The sequence below is a fragment of the Aphelocoma coerulescens genome, chromosome 2 (genome assembly GCF_041296385.1).
Source record: "Aphelocoma coerulescens isolate FSJ_1873_10779 chromosome 2, UR_Acoe_1.0, whole genome shotgun sequence".
Classification (NCBI taxonomy): Eukaryota; Metazoa; Chordata; class Aves; order Passeriformes; family Corvidae; genus Aphelocoma; species Aphelocoma coerulescens.
Window position 1 is genome coordinate 144,032,309 of NC_091015.1, and position 17,418 is coordinate 144,049,726.

A 17,418-nucleotide genomic window follows, 5' to 3' on the forward strand; every position below is an offset into this window, starting at 1 on the left:
GAAGCAAAAAAACCCACACACAACTTGTCTCACCCTTATGCCATACACAAACTGTGCTTTTGTCTGTCCATGCTGCATTGGAGATCTCTTCTGCCTCACTTGCCCTCCTGCCACTGTTCTGCTCATCAAGTAAGCACAGGAGTCTCTAAAGTTAGCCACTTCCTGGTGCTCCAGTCAGGAAACAAAACCTGAAAATTTCTTTTTTTAGCCAGAGTATCAAAAGCAAAATTAAACACTTTAAAGTGTTATTTACTCACAGTAGCAATCCTATTTTAAAGGGCAAACCAAGTAACACCTGAGTTTTAAACAGCATTATTTCATGCTGAATTTATCCATGAAAGGAACCACTTTGCATTGAACAGTCACAGAACTAAATTCATTAATTAAAAAAAAACAAAATAAACATGATACACACACTTCTTTTTTCAAATTTAACTAAATTTACAGAGCTTTCATACACCAATGTAACCAACCCTTTATTTCCTCCTAGTTTGAAAATTACTAATGTGACATGCTGTGTATTTTAAACTCTGAAGAACCAGTACTGTGAATATTTACATATTTATTCCATGCTTGACACTTTCCTTTACGTTTCATTTCAAATTCCCTGACAGAAACCAAATGATTTATATCCCTGCTAGTTTTGAAAACAGTAAAATTTCTAAAAAAATAAAACCACCTTAAACACATGGTATAAAGGAGTGAGTCAGCTTTAAAAATATTTATGCAGTGCTCCTTAAAAAAATAGCATTAATAACAGTAATGCCTGTGAAAGCTCCACCCATTTTATTAATTACAATTATTAGTAAAATTACATCTCCCTGTTATTTTACCATTCAGAAAATTTTTGGCTTCCAATCTAAATCTGTCCATGTTATTTTAAATAAGGTTAAACCCTTTATGAACCGATATTGTTCCCTGTAGGTGCACCCAGTCAATTCATGGAAGTTTCCCACTTTCATAGGTTATTCAAATCACCTCCCAAGCAATGGGACACTGTCTCAGAGTCTCCACACAGAAAAAATACAGCTAATAGAGGCCTTCGATGTATCAAACGAAAAACCTATTCAATTTAGTCAGGCAGTATAAAGCTAAAAAAATTTCAATTTAACATAATACCATAATTCAGAAACACTTAAAATAGGGTGTTAAAGTTCATGAGTCTAGGCAGACAAAGTAAGTCAAAATCACATAAAACAAGAACTGTGCCGTATTTAAGTAGAGTAAGACCCCTCCAAAGCACTTCTGTAATGTCAACAGACCAAAGCATAAGGGAAAAGCAAGCTAAGTCTGACAGTGGAGCTCATTTGCAAAGATTGCATATGGCCTTTAGGCAAGACTACCACACCCCACCCAAAAATGCAATGACTACTGAGCAGCTGTTCATTCTATGAAACCCATGGAGCCCAACGGAATGCAAACACATAAATCCTTACTTCACTGAATTCAGTATTAAAATAAATTTAGAACTGAATCTAGTCATGACATTTCTTTATGAATTCCTACTCCTCAAAGTTTTTCTTTTTGCACTGTATCTCAGTCTAATTGTAGGAACAAAAATCCAACCCAACTCTTCATAGAGAAGGTTTAACATCACTACCTCACTACACGGTTGCTAAGGTTACACACCTGTGTCTCTGCCCTCTCCTCAGCTGTGTTGGGCAGAGGAGAGGCAGGCAGCAAATTATCTCCAGATTCTCTAATGATATGAGTATCTTGCTTTTTAACTGAAAGTATACAGTGCTTTCCAGTGAATAATTCTTGTGCTCCTTCTGCATGAGCTGGAGTTGTATCGTAAGCGACGGAATGTTGACTTATTCTCCCAGAAGTTAGTGAGAGATTTCATTCAAATTTTACCTGGTGTGGGACTTAGAAGTTTCTAATCTCATTACCCAAGATGTACAACAAAACCTACATAAATTACATTTCCATTTGTATTCTTTAACAGATTAATTAATTTCAGTCATTCTTCTATCATCAGCTATTTCACCTGATGGCCGATACACTTCATTCATTAATAACCCAGACTGGCTAACAAAATAACAAAGGAAAGAAAGGGCTAAAGGCTCTAAACCTGAGAGAAAAGAACAAAATTGCCTTACATACACATTTTTTAATTTTCTTGCAGTAATAAGTCACACACAAAACACTTGCACCTTTCTTTTGGCACAATTAATATTTAAGAAGTCCTTCAAGTCTTAACTCAAAGAGCTGCTTTACTGAGTATTGTCTACTGAAATCCACCAAAAAATTGAAACATTCTTTCAAAAGGAACAAAAAATTTACAGTTGTACACAAAAAGTCTTGAATTTTATTGAAATTTCAAGTCTTGTATCAAACAAAAGCTTTTTCTTCAGACAAAAATATTCTCTTGGTGTCCTCCAGATACCAGAAACTCTTAATTGGTCCATTAGTGACGCTGCTTTCTTTGTCATCTTCACAGAAGTCCACAAGGTTGAGCTCTTCCACCATTAGGTCTTATTTTATCGTGTGAAGGAACGTACATGACGACCTCTTCCACTGCCTCCACTAACAAACTTTCCTCTTGAGCCACCACTGCTACTACTATTAGCACTTGTCCAAGACGGTCCAATTCCTCCGCGGCCTCTGGAAGCACGATCGCGAGGACTCGGTCGGTAGCCTTAAAGCAAAGAAAAGTATACTCAGTTGGAAAAAAAAAAAAAAAGCCCTAGGCGGAGAAGCTGCTGCGAAAGCGTAAGAAACAAAAAGAGGATGAGATACAAACAGCGTCTGTTTCCTCCTTCTAATTTTCACTTTTCTTTTAGGCAAGCACTGCTGCTTTAATTGCGCTACGATTACCATGGAGGTACGAAGACAACCGAATGACAAAAGTCTGAGTGCAAAATTAAGATTCTGCGATCAAGTGTTCAATTCAGCAAGTTTTATGGGTTACAGGGCAGTTCGTATGAAAGCACGTATTTGACACAGTCTCAGTGACAACTGTTCATATATGCTTAAAACATTTGCTGAATTTCAAGGTGTCTGCAGCATCCTTGCATGGTTTCATTTGTAAAGCAAAAATGAAATTCAAGGAATTCTCTATAGTTCGATGCCCATATGAATACCATGTACCTGCTGAACTTAATGGTCTCAGTGGTGGCAGTGGACCCCTGTTAAAATTGCTTTGACCACCTCTACTGTCATTGTAGGTTCCCCTGGGCGTACTCTGTGCACTCCAGCTTGAGCCTCGAGCGCCCTCACGACGACTGTAATTTCCTAGATAGGGAGAGAAAAACCAACACACTGTTGAGCAAACATCACTGGGTTTGGGTTTTTTTCCATTTCAATCTTCACAGTACTCAGGGTGGTAACATAATATTTACACAGTTTAAATAGATAAAGATACTCTGTATCAACATACCCACAGCATTCCAACTTGAAGTCTACAAATTACTCCATTCTGCACAGAATCGGGGGAACAGATCTATTTATCAGGCAAGGACTCAAGTTTAAAAGAATTCACATTATCTAGTGTATTAACACAGATTATACTTTCAGATTTTGTGGTGAAGTAAATCCTAGTATTTGTAAGTTTATCAATGGAAGCCTTTTCTGTTTCTACTTTGCAAGGACTTGCCCTAATTATGGGATGGAAGGAAAAGGAATGCAATCTTGTCTATGTATGAAAGAAACTTAACACTCTGTAGGCTACAATCTCCAGGTTCACTGAAAATTTCATCTTATTCTTGTCAGGATCTTCCATCTTTTTATTCCAAAGCCTCCTTTTAACCCAGATATGTACTGTGTTGCTTGATTTCAGGAACTACCATGTCACAAAAGGCAGGGAAGCACTCCAACAGTTTCTACAACAGATGACTCCTTTTGTAAAAGAGAGGCAGAGAGGCAGCATGGGAATTCACAGCCTTGTTTCAATTGCACAGCTTTGGAGGTTCTCACCTTCAAGAGAACCTTTCCTAGTGCTAAACAACTCATTCCAACAACACTGCTTCAGGAAGATCTCACACTGGGGATGATGAACTGCTAGGAAATTGGGTTAGTATTACTGAAGCAATTTTAGCATGCATTTACTCCAGTTCTAATACAGGAACCAACATACCTTTTGAAGCAGGTGGTGTAAAGAACCTGTTCTGACTGTGAAAAGCTCCTCGTCCTCCACGATTCCCTGAGAACCCACCACGCGAAGAAATCTTCTGTGACACTTTTGGTGGCCTTTTGGCTGGTGGTATCCCATCTGGAGCAACCACTTCTTTGCTCTCTGCAGCAACAAAATCATCCACATGCATGGAGGGTGGCCTGCTTGTGTTCTGCTTCCTCTGACGGAAGATATCGTGTGGTCGAATTCCTTGTCCAAATCCTCCCCTTCCTCTTCCTCTGGGTGGTGGCACAACATGAGCTCTCTTTGCAGGCTCTATGTACTCAGATTTCCCACTGTCATGACAAACCATGAGTTAGTTAGTTAATGTAACACTGTACTAGTGATGGTCAGGCATTCTCCGTATTGGAGATGCAATTTGAAAGGTATTTGACATTTTGACAACATACAAATCAATGCTGAAGACACTGTTAACTCATTAAACTCATTTTACCTTGAAGTTATGAAGGTCTCATGCTTGTGCTTGCCGAGCTTGAACCCTTTTGTGGTTTTTGTGCGTCCAGGAGATGATGGTTCTGACAAAAATGACCTCTCCAATTCAGCTTGCAAGTCAAAGTCACTGCAGCCCTTCTCTGACAGTTCAATTAAGTCAACTTTTACCTTCAATGAGAGAATTTAGTTTTATCAAAACAGTCATTACTAGCACCTCCAAAAAACAAAAAGAGCAGCAGTAACAAAACAAAAAAAGCAGCAGAGCTGCAGCAAAATTATCTTGACAGATCTCAACGCAAAAGGAGTGAAGGGCATAGCTCTCAAATATGAACATCTGTCTTGTCATTTAATGACCTGCAGTGGGATAATGCTCTTGCTTAAGTTACAGCCCTATAAATTTATAAATGTCACTTGTATACAGGCATCAACCATTCTGGTTTTGCTTAAGAAATTAAAACACAACTATATTGCACATTAATTAAAAGAGTACAACTAAAAAAAGAATAAAGGCAATGAAGTCAACAGAAACTGATTATTTCTCACACAAGAAATTAAGACACTCCCAATTCCTTAGTTTTAAAAAACCAAGAATGCAAATGTATTTTTCACTATTAGCTTTAAAGTTTAGATAATAAAAGTTTCAAAAACTGTGAAAAGCTTTTGTTCACGTAGTTTCATTTACTACTGCCATGTTTCCCACTTCTGTCACATCACAGCAAATATTTAAATTTTAAAAAGCATAGCTACCAGGCTTTTGTGGATATTACTGCAATAACAGCAGACAAGCAAGGAGAAGAAATTAAATCACATTCTTTTCCACATTTAATACAAATTGATGAAAAGCCTCAACAGCAGTGCAAAAGCAGTTTGGGACTGACACAGAAACTGTTCCCCTAGCGTACTGCAAAAGGTCCTGATTTTGTAGCTGCTTCCAAGTCAACCTGAAGGCATTTGATAGCCCCTTTACCAAATGCCAACCTCTCTGTCTGGGTCAATTTAGAAAGGTGAGCTCAGGAAAACAAACCATTTGGCCACATGAATTTCTGATGCTACTGGTTCAGATTACCCCTCATTCTTAAATCCACTTCAGATATGTTAATGAAGCCTTTTACCATATCCAAGTCAGTGTCTATTTCTTCAGCCTGAAAGGGTGAGAACCACATGGACTTCAGCTGGTCATCCATGACATCTGCCAACACGTATGTAGTCCTACAACAAAACAATGCCCAAGGCCTGTTTGGTTATGAACCACAACCAACTGCAAGTGTACACAGCACCACAGAACCTGGGGTGAACATTGCTGCCTTACCCTTGATGCTTACATGACATTCAATACATTGGGCCTAGTGGGTAGTAGTGACAACAGTGCTGTTTAGATCCTGTTTTTAATATAGTTAATTTATGTATGCATAAATTACTCCATTTTCTTAAGTAAATCACAGGTAAGCTGACACACTTAACCATTTTACCTGTTGTTAAACAAATTCTGAAGAGAGTCTGGTGCAGAAAGAGTAGGCTCAACATCTTGGTCACTCAGTGGACAAGAATCACCTGCTGATTCCAACATCTGCCTCACTCCAACAATGTTGTCCAGTAAGGATTCAAGGCCATCATCTTCCTTAGAACGATCCTATGTCAACACAGAACAAGTCTGAACTTTTTCCCCTCCTCAGAGAAGGAAGTACGCTCTGCTTATTTATAAAAAAAGGGGGAAGGTACTATACAGTCTATCCAGCCACAAATAGTGAAACCAAGACACCCAAGTACACAAACAACAGCAGAGAGCTCCTGGATGTGATATTATACCACGTCACCACACACACATTCTAGGCTTCATTCCCAGTTGATGCAATATCCGTTATAACAGTCCCAAGGAAGACACTGCCCCAGGTTTTATTTAAGAAGCTCTCTGTTAAAGCATTCCAATGTCCTGTGTCTGCTGTTTCTCATTCAAAACAATTGTGGCTTTTAATCTCTTACCATAGATGTAGGCAGCCAGGGAAGGGACAGGAAGGAATATAGCACTGGAAAGGCATTTGTGATCAATAGGCTGTGAAGCAGCTGTTTCATGGACTGTATTAAAGTAGCCATCTATTGCATGGCTGCCATCAGTTACACAGAATCAGATTTGAATATTAGTTTGCAGTTTTAATCACAAAAAGTTGGATGCATTGAATTCTGCGTGTCCTCTAGTCCAATCCCCACCCTCACTCCTTGAAGCAGGACTATCATCAAAGCCAGATCAGGTCAGCCATAACTTTATCCAGCCATGTCTAAAAAAAGCGCCAGTGACGGAGAGCCCACAGCCACACTGACCTGTTCGGTGCTTCACTTCTCTCTCAGTCATTAACTTTTTTTTCCCCAATGTCAACCTGAACATCAGAAGCCACAATCTGGGGGCATTGCCCCTTGATTTATCATCTGGAATTACCAAAGGAAGTTTGATTCCACCATCTTTGTTACTATCTCCCCAAATAGCTGTGGGAAACTCTGAAATAGCTCCTGCGCCCTCTTAACCAGGCTAAACAAGCCCAGCTTCTTCCTTCTCTTTCTCTGTAGCACATGAGCTGTAGGTCCCTGACCACCCTGGTAGAACCCTCTCCGATCTCCCCAGGACTCTCTAGAACTTGTGAGAGGGCAAAGCTGGCTAAAGGTGAACACAACACTCTACATGAGAGGTCAGCAGCATCCCGTGGAGGGAGACAGTAAGGCCCCTGGAAGTGCTGACCATGCTCCTTCCAGGATGGCTCAGAACACACTCACTTGTTTCTAGTGACCGTGCACTGGCAGCCCACATTCAACCTATCAACCAACATAACCACCCAGCCCTTTTCAGCCCCGCCTGCAACAAGCCATGGGACTATCCTCCTTTCACTGCAGACATTTGCATTTTTCCTAAGAAGCCACACAAACTTTCTGCTAAATCAATCCTAAAATGTTTACTGAGATCTCCCTGGATTGAGGCTTTGCTGTATGTCAGATTAGTCACCCCCCCATCCTACAAATTCACTGAAGATGTATCCATTGTTCAGGCTTCTGATGAAAACATCCAACAATATCCAGCCCCCAGTATTAATTTCACTTGTTACCACCAGTCAATAGTAACATCAAGCCACTGCTAAGCCAGGGCTCCTGTTGTTTATTACATTAATAATCTGCTTCACCACTACCCTACACCCTCTGCTGTAGGCATTTGCTGCCTTCCATGACACCATTAACTGCCTCGGATCTTAGGACGTGCATACAGAAAACTGCAACATCAACCTAGTTATTTGAATTCTTTTACCATAACATGTTTCTCCAGATCAAGAAGCAGGTTTTCTGGGGTTTCTTCTTTGTTCTGCAGTAGATGTTTTAACTCTGCAGTGGTAAGACCCAGCGTTCTGCCTGGATGGGATCCATCTGTTTCCATAAGGCTTCCATCATCTCCACAACATCCCTGAAATATTTGACAGTTGGGGAATAAGTATACAAATGTTGTATTTGTGGACTGCAAACCCCTTTGAATTCAAAAACACATTAGAGCAAATCTAATAAAATGAGTTACCTCTTGATTTAAAAACATATGATGTAAATTATTTAAACAAAGTACATTTCAACAGGCAAGTTTATATACTGCATCAAGATGAAAGCAACACTTTCCTGTAAAAGATGAGGTCTGTATCACAGAATTAACAAGTATTTTATAGTCCTTTCTATACTACATATCAATATAGCAACTCTCTAACAGGATGCTGTGAATCTAAAACTGGGACACCACAGCATACTATTCACTTAGGAAATCAGTATGAACCGATACACCCTTCTTCCCACTGAAAAACCCTCTTACTAACTAAACATACATTCTGCCCAGCTCTCACAGATTTCATTAAAAACTAAATAAAGATGGCACTGACACTACTGATGGAAAAGCCTTACCCAGCAACCTGCAGAATCAACTGCTTTCTGAAATAATTGTTCCTGAACATGTCTCACACCGCAGGTTTCAGAGAAGTGCAGCTGAGTTTCAGTACTCAATACATATTCACTTACCAGCGTATCAGAGTTTAGAATCTGTCGCATAAAATCCAAAAATGAAGAGGCGAGTTCACCCGTGTCTTTGCTGAAACTAGTTATTACTCGCTTTAATACAGTGTACAGAGCATTGCTGTGTTTTCTTAGAGAGCTGTTTGAAAAACAAAGAGAGAAAATACTTTATGAGTACATACATTGTTACCATTCCACCATAACTAGTTACAAGAAAAATAAACTTGGCAAATTTTACAATTATCAAGTTGATCTTTGATTACAAAGCTGGAGCTTCACTATTTTCTCTGTAGTAGACTCCCATTTTCACCAGTACCCTCTTCATTTATTTCAGACTGCACATACACAGCTATATAGACTACCTCCAAAACATTCAAAAAATTATAATTTCATCTTCAGCAGAAAAGGGACTGAAGTACAGAAATACAGAAATATGTGTTTGCACAAGAACCTTATGTATGAAGCAGGACCATGCTTGCAGCTACAAATTCACTGCAACCCATGATGCCTAACTGCAGAAAACAAACTGTAAAGGCAACATGAACACAGAAATAGCAAGGCTGTGCACTGAAGCTGATATCTGAACATATGGGATCATAGAAGCTGACATCTGGACACATGGGATCATAGAAAGAACAGCATCTGTAACTTGCTAATTTTTCATTGGTGGTTGTATGGCTTCTTGCATCCAACAGCACTACTTAAAGTGCTTTGAACAACACTGTATTGACAAGGCTCCTTTTTCTCTCTGTGATCCTCACCTTTTTGACTCTGCACCTCTACTTCAGCAAACAGAAACAGGTCCAAATATAGAATAAAGAATCCAGTGTCAAAACAACACAATATGGTCCAATGCATGTATGTATATGTTCTGTTCCAAGTGAGTGGAGTTAACAAAATAGTTTGGAAAAAAACAAACTCATTTCTAAGGCCTTAATTGTCTGGAGGTCAGAACACTCGGGGAAGTACAAACTGAATCCCCTAAAAATAGAGGAATTACAGACAGTTCTCCAATGTTCCAGATGAGAGCTCTCTGAGTGTCTCAAAAAGGAAAGAACAAGAGCACTATATCTCATTCGAATCCTCCAGGCTTGGAGTGGGAAACAGACTGTACCAACCTTTTTTCAGTGCTTTGCTTCTCGAAACAAAGCGCTTCTGTGTGCATACTGCAGAAATTACTCAGAGTGTGAAGGAAGACCAAAATACTGAGTAAAACACTGAGGTCCCAAAGAGAAACAAAAGCTTAGGTGCCTTATCCTCAACATTTTCTACTAAGCATGTAGGAAATTATTTCGCACAACAGAAGTTTTTAAACAATTTTAAGCTGTCAGTGATATCATAAAATACCATACCTCTTCAAGTGGTAGAAGCCATAGTCATGCTCTGTAAGGAACATCATTGTTCGGATGCATGTCAGCAGACAACTGTAACTGCTCTCAGAATTCATTAATGTTTCCATCAGACAGTCACAAATTAAGGGCATCAGCTCTTTGCTTGGTAAGGAGTTGGAAAGCTGCTCTAATTCAGACACAGAGCCTTCTGATGAACTTGGTAAAATAAGTGCAATATCCTAAAAGAATGATTATTACACACATAGTAAAAATGTATTCTGTATGCCTGCAGTAATAAGTATAAACCATACATGAAGTCAAAAGCACTGGGTTCTTTCACTATCCCTTTATCATCTTATTCCAGTATTTCAGTTATTACTGCCCAGCAAAATACTAATCTAGAGAATTCTTTTCATGCAGTTCTGTTAAGGGTTACAAACCATTATTTATTTCTAAAACATAAAAGATTCAAATTCTGAAATATTGTAGCAGAGCCACAAACAAAAACCAAACAGTCATTGGGTAACATACACAGTTTCCTGCCTAGGTAGTCAATGTGTCCCTCAATCTCAAAACACTGGTCAAAACACAGGAAGAGGCTGAAGTCCCTTGGCTGGTTCAGCCCACAGAAGAGAAGGCTGAAGGGTGACCTCACAGTAATCTACAAGTGCCTCAAGGGGAGCAGCAGCAGGGCAGGTGCTCTCCTCCCTCTGGTGACCAGCGACAGGACACAAGGAAATGGAATGAAGCTGCATCAAGGGACGTTCAGGTTGGACATTAGGAAAAGGTTCTTCACTGAGAAGTTGGTCGGTCACTGGAACAGGGTCCTCAGTGACGTGGTTAGGCACCAAGCCTGTCAGAGTTCAGAGAGCACCTGGATGACACTCTTAGTCATGGTTTAGTTTTAGATATTACTGCAAAGGGCAGGGAGCTGGATTTGGTGATCCTTATGGGTCCCTTCCAATTTGAGATATTATTTGATTCTGTGGTTCTGTGAAAATTAAGAGGCTGCAGACACCACCTAGGAAGTTTAGCACCTACTGTCACTTCCATATTTTACATTAAATAAAACAAGACTGGTTTTCACAATGAACTTGTATGGGCAGAGAGATCTTGTTTATATGCAAATGACTGATTATCTCTACTGACCAACAACATCCAAACTTCTTCTGTGTAACTGGGTAAGCACTAGATCAAATAAATACATGCACTAGTGACACAAATAATGACATGCAAATCTGTGCACACGTTCATGAGAAACTACCAAGGCTAGTCTATAAATCAATTTTCAACTAACATTTCTTACCTTGCTCTAGAGAAACTTCTGCCTTTTTATAATGGAGGAGTTTTATGGTACCAGCATAGCACACACATCTTTATATTTGGAATACATTTTCAAGAGGTTTCAGTTAGACCACTAAGAGATACATATACTTTTAACTAGGTAAGAAGTGAACAGTGACAACTCAAGTTTTGTCAGTGGCCCACATGGAGAAATTACATCCATCTCTCAGCTGATAGGAGAGGCAATCTTTGTGCCATTCAGTTTCTGGTGCCTGATGAGCTACCAGAACAGTGGAAGACAAGTCATGAAATGGAAAGTATTTACACTCAAGACCAAGAAGGCAGCAAATCTGCCAAAGCAGCCAACCATGCACACTTTTTCGTGTTTTAACAACGCTGGTTATTTTTAATTTTGGGAAAAAAAGGTACTTAAGAAACAATCTCATTTAATTTGTCTGCTACAATAATCAACACACATTATGCATTAAATATAGAAAATACCTGATCACAGAGGGACTGCAAAAGGGAAGTTACATATTCAGCGCACTGTTGATGAGTGACATTGTCCCCAGCTGATCGCATCAAAGCCAAGAGCTCCTGGAAAACCTCTGCATATTTTTCATCTCCTTTATTAGTTCCATTGATAAGATGCAAAATAGCCAATTTACAAGCTTTATGTGAAGCCAGGGCATCCAATAAAGCGAGCAATCGAGTGGTCTGTCCAGTGTACTGTTTCTCTTTATCTTCTGTGTTGCTGAAAGGATATCAGTGCACTGTGAAAAAGCTGTTTTAAAGTGATCTAAGAAACTATAAAAACAACCATCACAGGAGTCATATAATTCTGCATTTTAGAAAAAATCCACCTAGTCTGCATACTTAAGCTTACAGCTCCATTTACTTTTTGCAAACTCCTCAACTTTCACTAAAGAATTTCTGGTCACATCATAAATTAATCAATCTACTATGCATTTAACACACTGTAGGGCATCTAATTGAATAAGATAAATATGCTTTTATATAAACAGTATCTCCGTGGACAATGGTGCTTTTAGAGGAAGAGCACTCATTGTTTCAAAACCCTCTGAATCTCTATTATTCAACTTCTTCCAGTTTACAAACATCTACACATATATAATCCCAGTATAGCAAACCTTACTGGCCTACTTTTCTTATTTGTGTCGTACAGGTCCTAAAAGCACTTCATAGGCAAGATGAGGCTTTGCAAGGCCAGCCTGAAGAAAACCTTCCTAAAATACTTACCACAAACATACAACATAAAACTGTCTACATCACAACTTAAAGGATGAGCTGGTTCTCTGGCAACCTTAAGTATTATCAGGACCCAGCATATAGCACCGGACTGAGAATTCATTCAGCCCATAATGAATAGTATTTCCGAAAGTATTTTCCTCCTGCAAAATCCACTCCACAGAAGCAAGGTGAATTTAACAGTTCATAAACGAAATCTTTGCAAGAGAAAACAAAAATACCTTTGCAGGTCTTCTACAATTAGATCCAATACCGTCCTCATGATGAGGAGAGCAGTAGGTGAAGCCAAGTCACACAGCTGAACACAAATACGCCTCAACATATGCTGAATGGGCTGGCAAGATGAACCGGAGAAGGATCGAACGATCTCCTGTATCAGCTTGGCCTGCACGTGGAGGTGCATACTCCACAGCTTCCTGGTGTTGAGTGCCACTGCAATATCATGGGCTTCTATTACCTGCAGGAATAGAAGGGCAGCAGGGTTTTTCCTGTCAATTTTTATGGTAAAACCTGAATTCTATCACAACGTATAAACAAAAACTAAGTATGAGTACCGTCCTCATTAAAAACATGGAATGCCATTTTCACTGTCACCAAATGACAGGACATGATGCCAGTAAATCAGATATTCCTTCAGGAGCATGGGTTGTCACACACCTTCTATGCTTACTTATTAAACATCACAAATCCAAGATCCATGACAAAAGAAAGAAGAGCCTTAATATACCAAGTTCAGCATTCGGAGTTAAATTAAAAGCTTTCAGAGACAGTCTAGATAATCTCACAAGGGACAAAAGAACAACATATGACTGCTAACTTAAGAAAATGCCAAATAATACCAATTTTGTTTCTGCTGAAAAAGACTTATCTATAAAGAATCTGTATGAGCACAAATGCTTTACAAGAACTTTAATTCATCCTTTCCCAAATCTGTTTTTTCCACCACTACAAAAATGGTCAAAGGATTATAAACAATAAAAATTCTTTAAAAACTAAATACATCTAAATTATACCTGAGTAGTTTGCATCGGCAGTGGAAGAGGCAACAATTCTGAAAGCAGTATAAGTCCAGAGAAAAAGCCTTCAGGAATTCTCAAAATTGAAGAGAGAACTTCCTTCAGCATTAAAGACCAAGTATTGTTCGCCAAAGTTTCCTCAGAAATGGTAAGTTTTTCATTAACACCCTGTGTAAAAGTCAGTAAGATATCAACAATGTCATTCTGGATTTTTTGTTCATCGCTATCTAAGCGGCCTGAGAGAGGAATAGAGCAGAGGAGCATGTGTAAAGAAACGAGTGCTGCAGGAACACGCATGTCCTTGAATTCAAAGGATCCACCCCTCAGCAGTTCTGTTAGCATTGTTTTAAGGAGAGTAAGTGTGCAGCGGGCCATAGAAATAGTAGTAACTCTGTGCAGCGTGGTGCCCATGTTGACGTGGAGTCGCCAAGGCTGAATAAGGATGCTGTTCAGCTTCTGTAACACCCGGATGAAGGTGTCCATTCCCTCGGAAGAGAAGAGCTGAATAACAGCAAGGTTCCATTTAAGGTCTTTCTGTTGACCTGTACAGAACAGAAATAACATTTCTGCATGTCTAATTTCTCCTGGGAAATCACAGTTACACTTTAGCCAGGTTTAAGTAGAAGACTCAAAGAACTAAGGTTTGTACTTTAACCTGTATAAATATCAGCCGTACCTTCTACCAGCGGCGGTGGACATGCAATATGACAAAGAACACGAAGTGCAGTAGGAAGACCAACTCCATCTGGGGTCATCAAACTGTCAATATTCTTTTAGGGGAAAAGAAAAAAAAAAAAGGGAAGAGCCTGTATTACAAGGAAGGACTTTATGAGTATATTGCTACCTTAGTATTCAAATTCTGTATTTAGTTACTGTAAGTATATCACAAAATTTAAGTTTAATTATTTCGCCTATTGGAAAGTAGTCATATATAAGGCAGAAACAAAAAAAAGAGGATCAACATTAGCATTGTGATTTACAGGAAGCTAAAAGATTTAAATATTAGACCTTTGCATTGTACATTTACATTTATTGAAACAAAATCTAACGTAACAATGCAAGACCCAGCTTAGATCATAAGCTATAAAAAACCCCATCTATTTTGGATAACAGTATGTATTTTTAAATATCATGTTAGTACAAATCTAAGACAAAATACCAGACTACAAAAGGTCTAAGCTTATAGAACATAAGTAAAAGATAGCATCTACTCGTATTTTACTGACCTGTTTGATATATTCAATAAGATTTGGAATACAATTTATTTCAAATCTAAGATTTTTCAAAGGTTCAAGCCACTTGCTGAGCTCTAGGGAAAAAAAAAAAGACTTAAGTCAGTGAATTCATGATCATAAAACCTTTTTCAATCAAAATGCACCTAATTTACACAATAGGTACTACAGCCAAATGTGAAATGTGTGAGGTACACTACCTCTGTAGCCAGCTGAAAAGCATCAACAAAAATAAAAGTTTAGAACAGGCAATATATGCACGCAGACAAAATTTGGCTCAAGTCAATCTGAAGACTCAATTAATTTTCATCTCACTATCTACATTATCTGTAATTAAACATTTTTTATGAAAGACACTAAGGGGCACTGTCAGCTAAAGAAAAGAACCCAAACACATTCCCCTTAATGTACAGAATAGGTTTTTTACAAACTGAGTACAAAACTTCTATTAAATGCCCACATGGAGCCAATCTCTGCTCTGTACTCCACTCATGCTAGAAGTCCTTATAGATTATTGGTCTCTCTCTTAGTCCAGAATAACCTGAAAGTCTCAGGTTTTTGGAACAAGAGATTTGAAGATTTAAAAACCATTGTTCCGGAAAGTATTTAAAAGAACATGAAGATCAAGTGGATATGAACTGATGACTCAGACTGTTTTCACAATTTGGTTTAATAAACTAGCTCTGCTTCTCATAAAGCAGTCTGATGATCAGGCAAGGAGTAAAATAAGACATGGCAGAGGAGAGATTTAAACTAAAACTTTGAAGAATTCTGACTTATTCCAGTGCATTTAAGTTTTGGAAGAAATTATTGGTACGTCTACACAAGTAACCAGTGCAGAGCACAGCTTTGGACATCAGAGTTCCAACATTCAGATGTCAGAATAGGCCTCAGCAGGATTTTTCTGAGTGACCCAGGTCTGATCTGAAAGTCAACACAAGCTGACACCAAGACAGAGCTTGGATGTCAAAAGATGTAGTAACAGGGTAACATGGACCACCATGCCTGTTGGCCTAGGTGCCTTAAAACAGTCCCAGGATTATTTATTAGTAAAGACCCTGTCAAACTACATCACTGTCCTGGTTCCAGCTGGGATAGAGCTTGTTTTCCTCCTAGTAGCTGGTACAGTGCTGTGGTTTGGATTCAGCATGAGAACAACATTGATAGCACACTGATGTTTTGGTTGTTGCTAAGTAGTGCTTACTCTAAGTCAAGCACTTTCCAGTGTCTCATGCTCTGTGAATGAGGAGCTGCACAAGAAGCTGGGAGGGAGCACAGCCAGGAGAGCAGACCCAAACTGGCCAAAGGGATATTCCATACCACAGGATATCATGTTCAGTATGAAAACTGGGAGAGTTGCCTGGAAGGGGCTCATCACTGCTCAGTAAGGGGCTGGGCATTGATCAGCAGGTGGTGGGAAATTGCTTTATGTATCACTTGTTTTCTTGGATTTTATCTCTTCTCTCCTTTTTACTACAATTATTATTGTTGTTATCATTAGTATTATTAGTATATAATATATATCATTATGTTAATAGTATTATTATATGTTACTCCTTTTTAATTATTTAACTTCTTATCTCAATCCTTGAGTTTTACTTGTTTTTCCCTGATTCTCCTCCTCATCCAACTGGGAGTGGGTGGGGGAATGAGCAACAGTGGTGTAGTACGTAGTTTCCAGTGGGGATTAAACCACAACAATAACAAGAGTGAACAAAAATAAGATTTGGCTCACTGACTAGCTAGTCCACTTTTACAGAAATTTGCTCTCCTATTATCAACACAGTTTGAATAACTTCAAACTTCCTCTAATTATCCAAAATTCATGGTAGCTATTTTACTGCAAAATAATTTAAGTATAAATAATTTCCTATTTAACTCTCATTAAGAGAAAAAAAATTACGTATTATCTCAGTGACCCAACTGATCAGATGCAACTGGAAAAGTAATTTCATTATCCAAACCAGACAACTGTGAAGCACCAATTATCCACATAAAAAAGATTTCTTCTATACATTCAAACAACTCAGTTGATAATTACACATACTGTACCTTGCAACTTGGTGTTATTTTCGTCTGCTTTACAAAGCTTCAGCAAAGGCGCTGAGTGCTGTTCCAGCATTTGGACATCACTGGAAGACTGTACCACCAGCAAAACAAGGATGCAGGCATAATTATAAGCAACTGACTTCTTAGACTTTGAGTCTCTGAAACAACAATAAGGAATGTCTTTAGATCTCAGCTAATACAACTGGATATCTGTTAGATTTTCATATTTGACCCCTAAAAATCTACGTACAGAACTTTTACCTTCAACAAGGATTGCCCCACATAATTATCAATGAAAGAAACCCAAACAGTTTCCTCCTATGCTTTTTGGTGAGTGAACACTTTCTGCTACATTATACACATTCATATTTACTTCAGCATCAACAAACCATGAGATACAGCCAAGTGGCATGCAAATATTTTTCTGTAACTTCATCTGTTTCACAAATCATTTTAAAATCACTGCTATCTAAAGCAGTACAACTGCCTGTCCAGAGAAAACAATGACTGTATTTAACATTTACAAGAACTTGAAGAATTGAGAGATCCCCACCCCAGAGTAGTGTATACTCTGTGTACCCAGTCAAGCCTTTTGTTTGTTTCACAGGTAATATTTTATGCTTGAATGAAAACTGCCTACTTAC

General features: G+C 38.7%; 1 protein-coding gene across 2 annotated transcripts in view; it reads right to left on the minus strand.

The window, feature by feature from the left end:
- Positions 1 to 763: 763 nt before the first annotated feature.
- VIRMA (vir like m6A methyltransferase associated) overlaps positions 764 to 17,418 on the minus strand; it is a 33,034-nt gene continuing 16,379 nt past the window's right edge. For both annotated transcript variants that reach the window (XM_069005148.1, XM_069005147.1), the window contains exons 10-24: positions 16,778 to 16,932; positions 14,720 to 14,802; positions 14,170 to 14,263; positions 13,491 to 14,035; positions 12,699 to 12,934; positions 11,710 to 11,962; positions 9,946 to 10,163; positions 8,600 to 8,732; positions 7,854 to 8,006; positions 6,037 to 6,197; positions 5,680 to 5,776; positions 4,569 to 4,735; positions 4,079 to 4,410; positions 3,094 to 3,237; positions 764 to 2,641 (exon numbers count right to left, since the gene is read on the minus strand). In XM_069005148.1, coding sequence (XP_068861249.1) covers positions 2,484 to 2,641; positions 3,094 to 3,237; positions 4,079 to 4,410; positions 4,569 to 4,735; positions 5,680 to 5,776; positions 6,037 to 6,197; positions 7,854 to 8,006; positions 8,600 to 8,732; positions 9,946 to 10,163; positions 11,710 to 11,962; positions 12,699 to 12,934; positions 13,491 to 14,035; positions 14,170 to 14,263; positions 14,720 to 14,802; positions 16,778 to 16,932 — 2,929 coding nt within the window. In that variant the 3' untranslated portion in view covers positions 764 to 2,483. The remainder of the gene's footprint in view (positions 2,642 to 3,093; positions 3,238 to 4,078; positions 4,411 to 4,568; positions 4,736 to 5,679; positions 5,777 to 6,036; positions 6,198 to 7,853; positions 8,007 to 8,599; positions 8,733 to 9,945; positions 10,164 to 11,709; positions 11,963 to 12,698; positions 12,935 to 13,490; positions 14,036 to 14,169; positions 14,264 to 14,719; positions 14,803 to 16,777; positions 16,933 to 17,418) is intronic.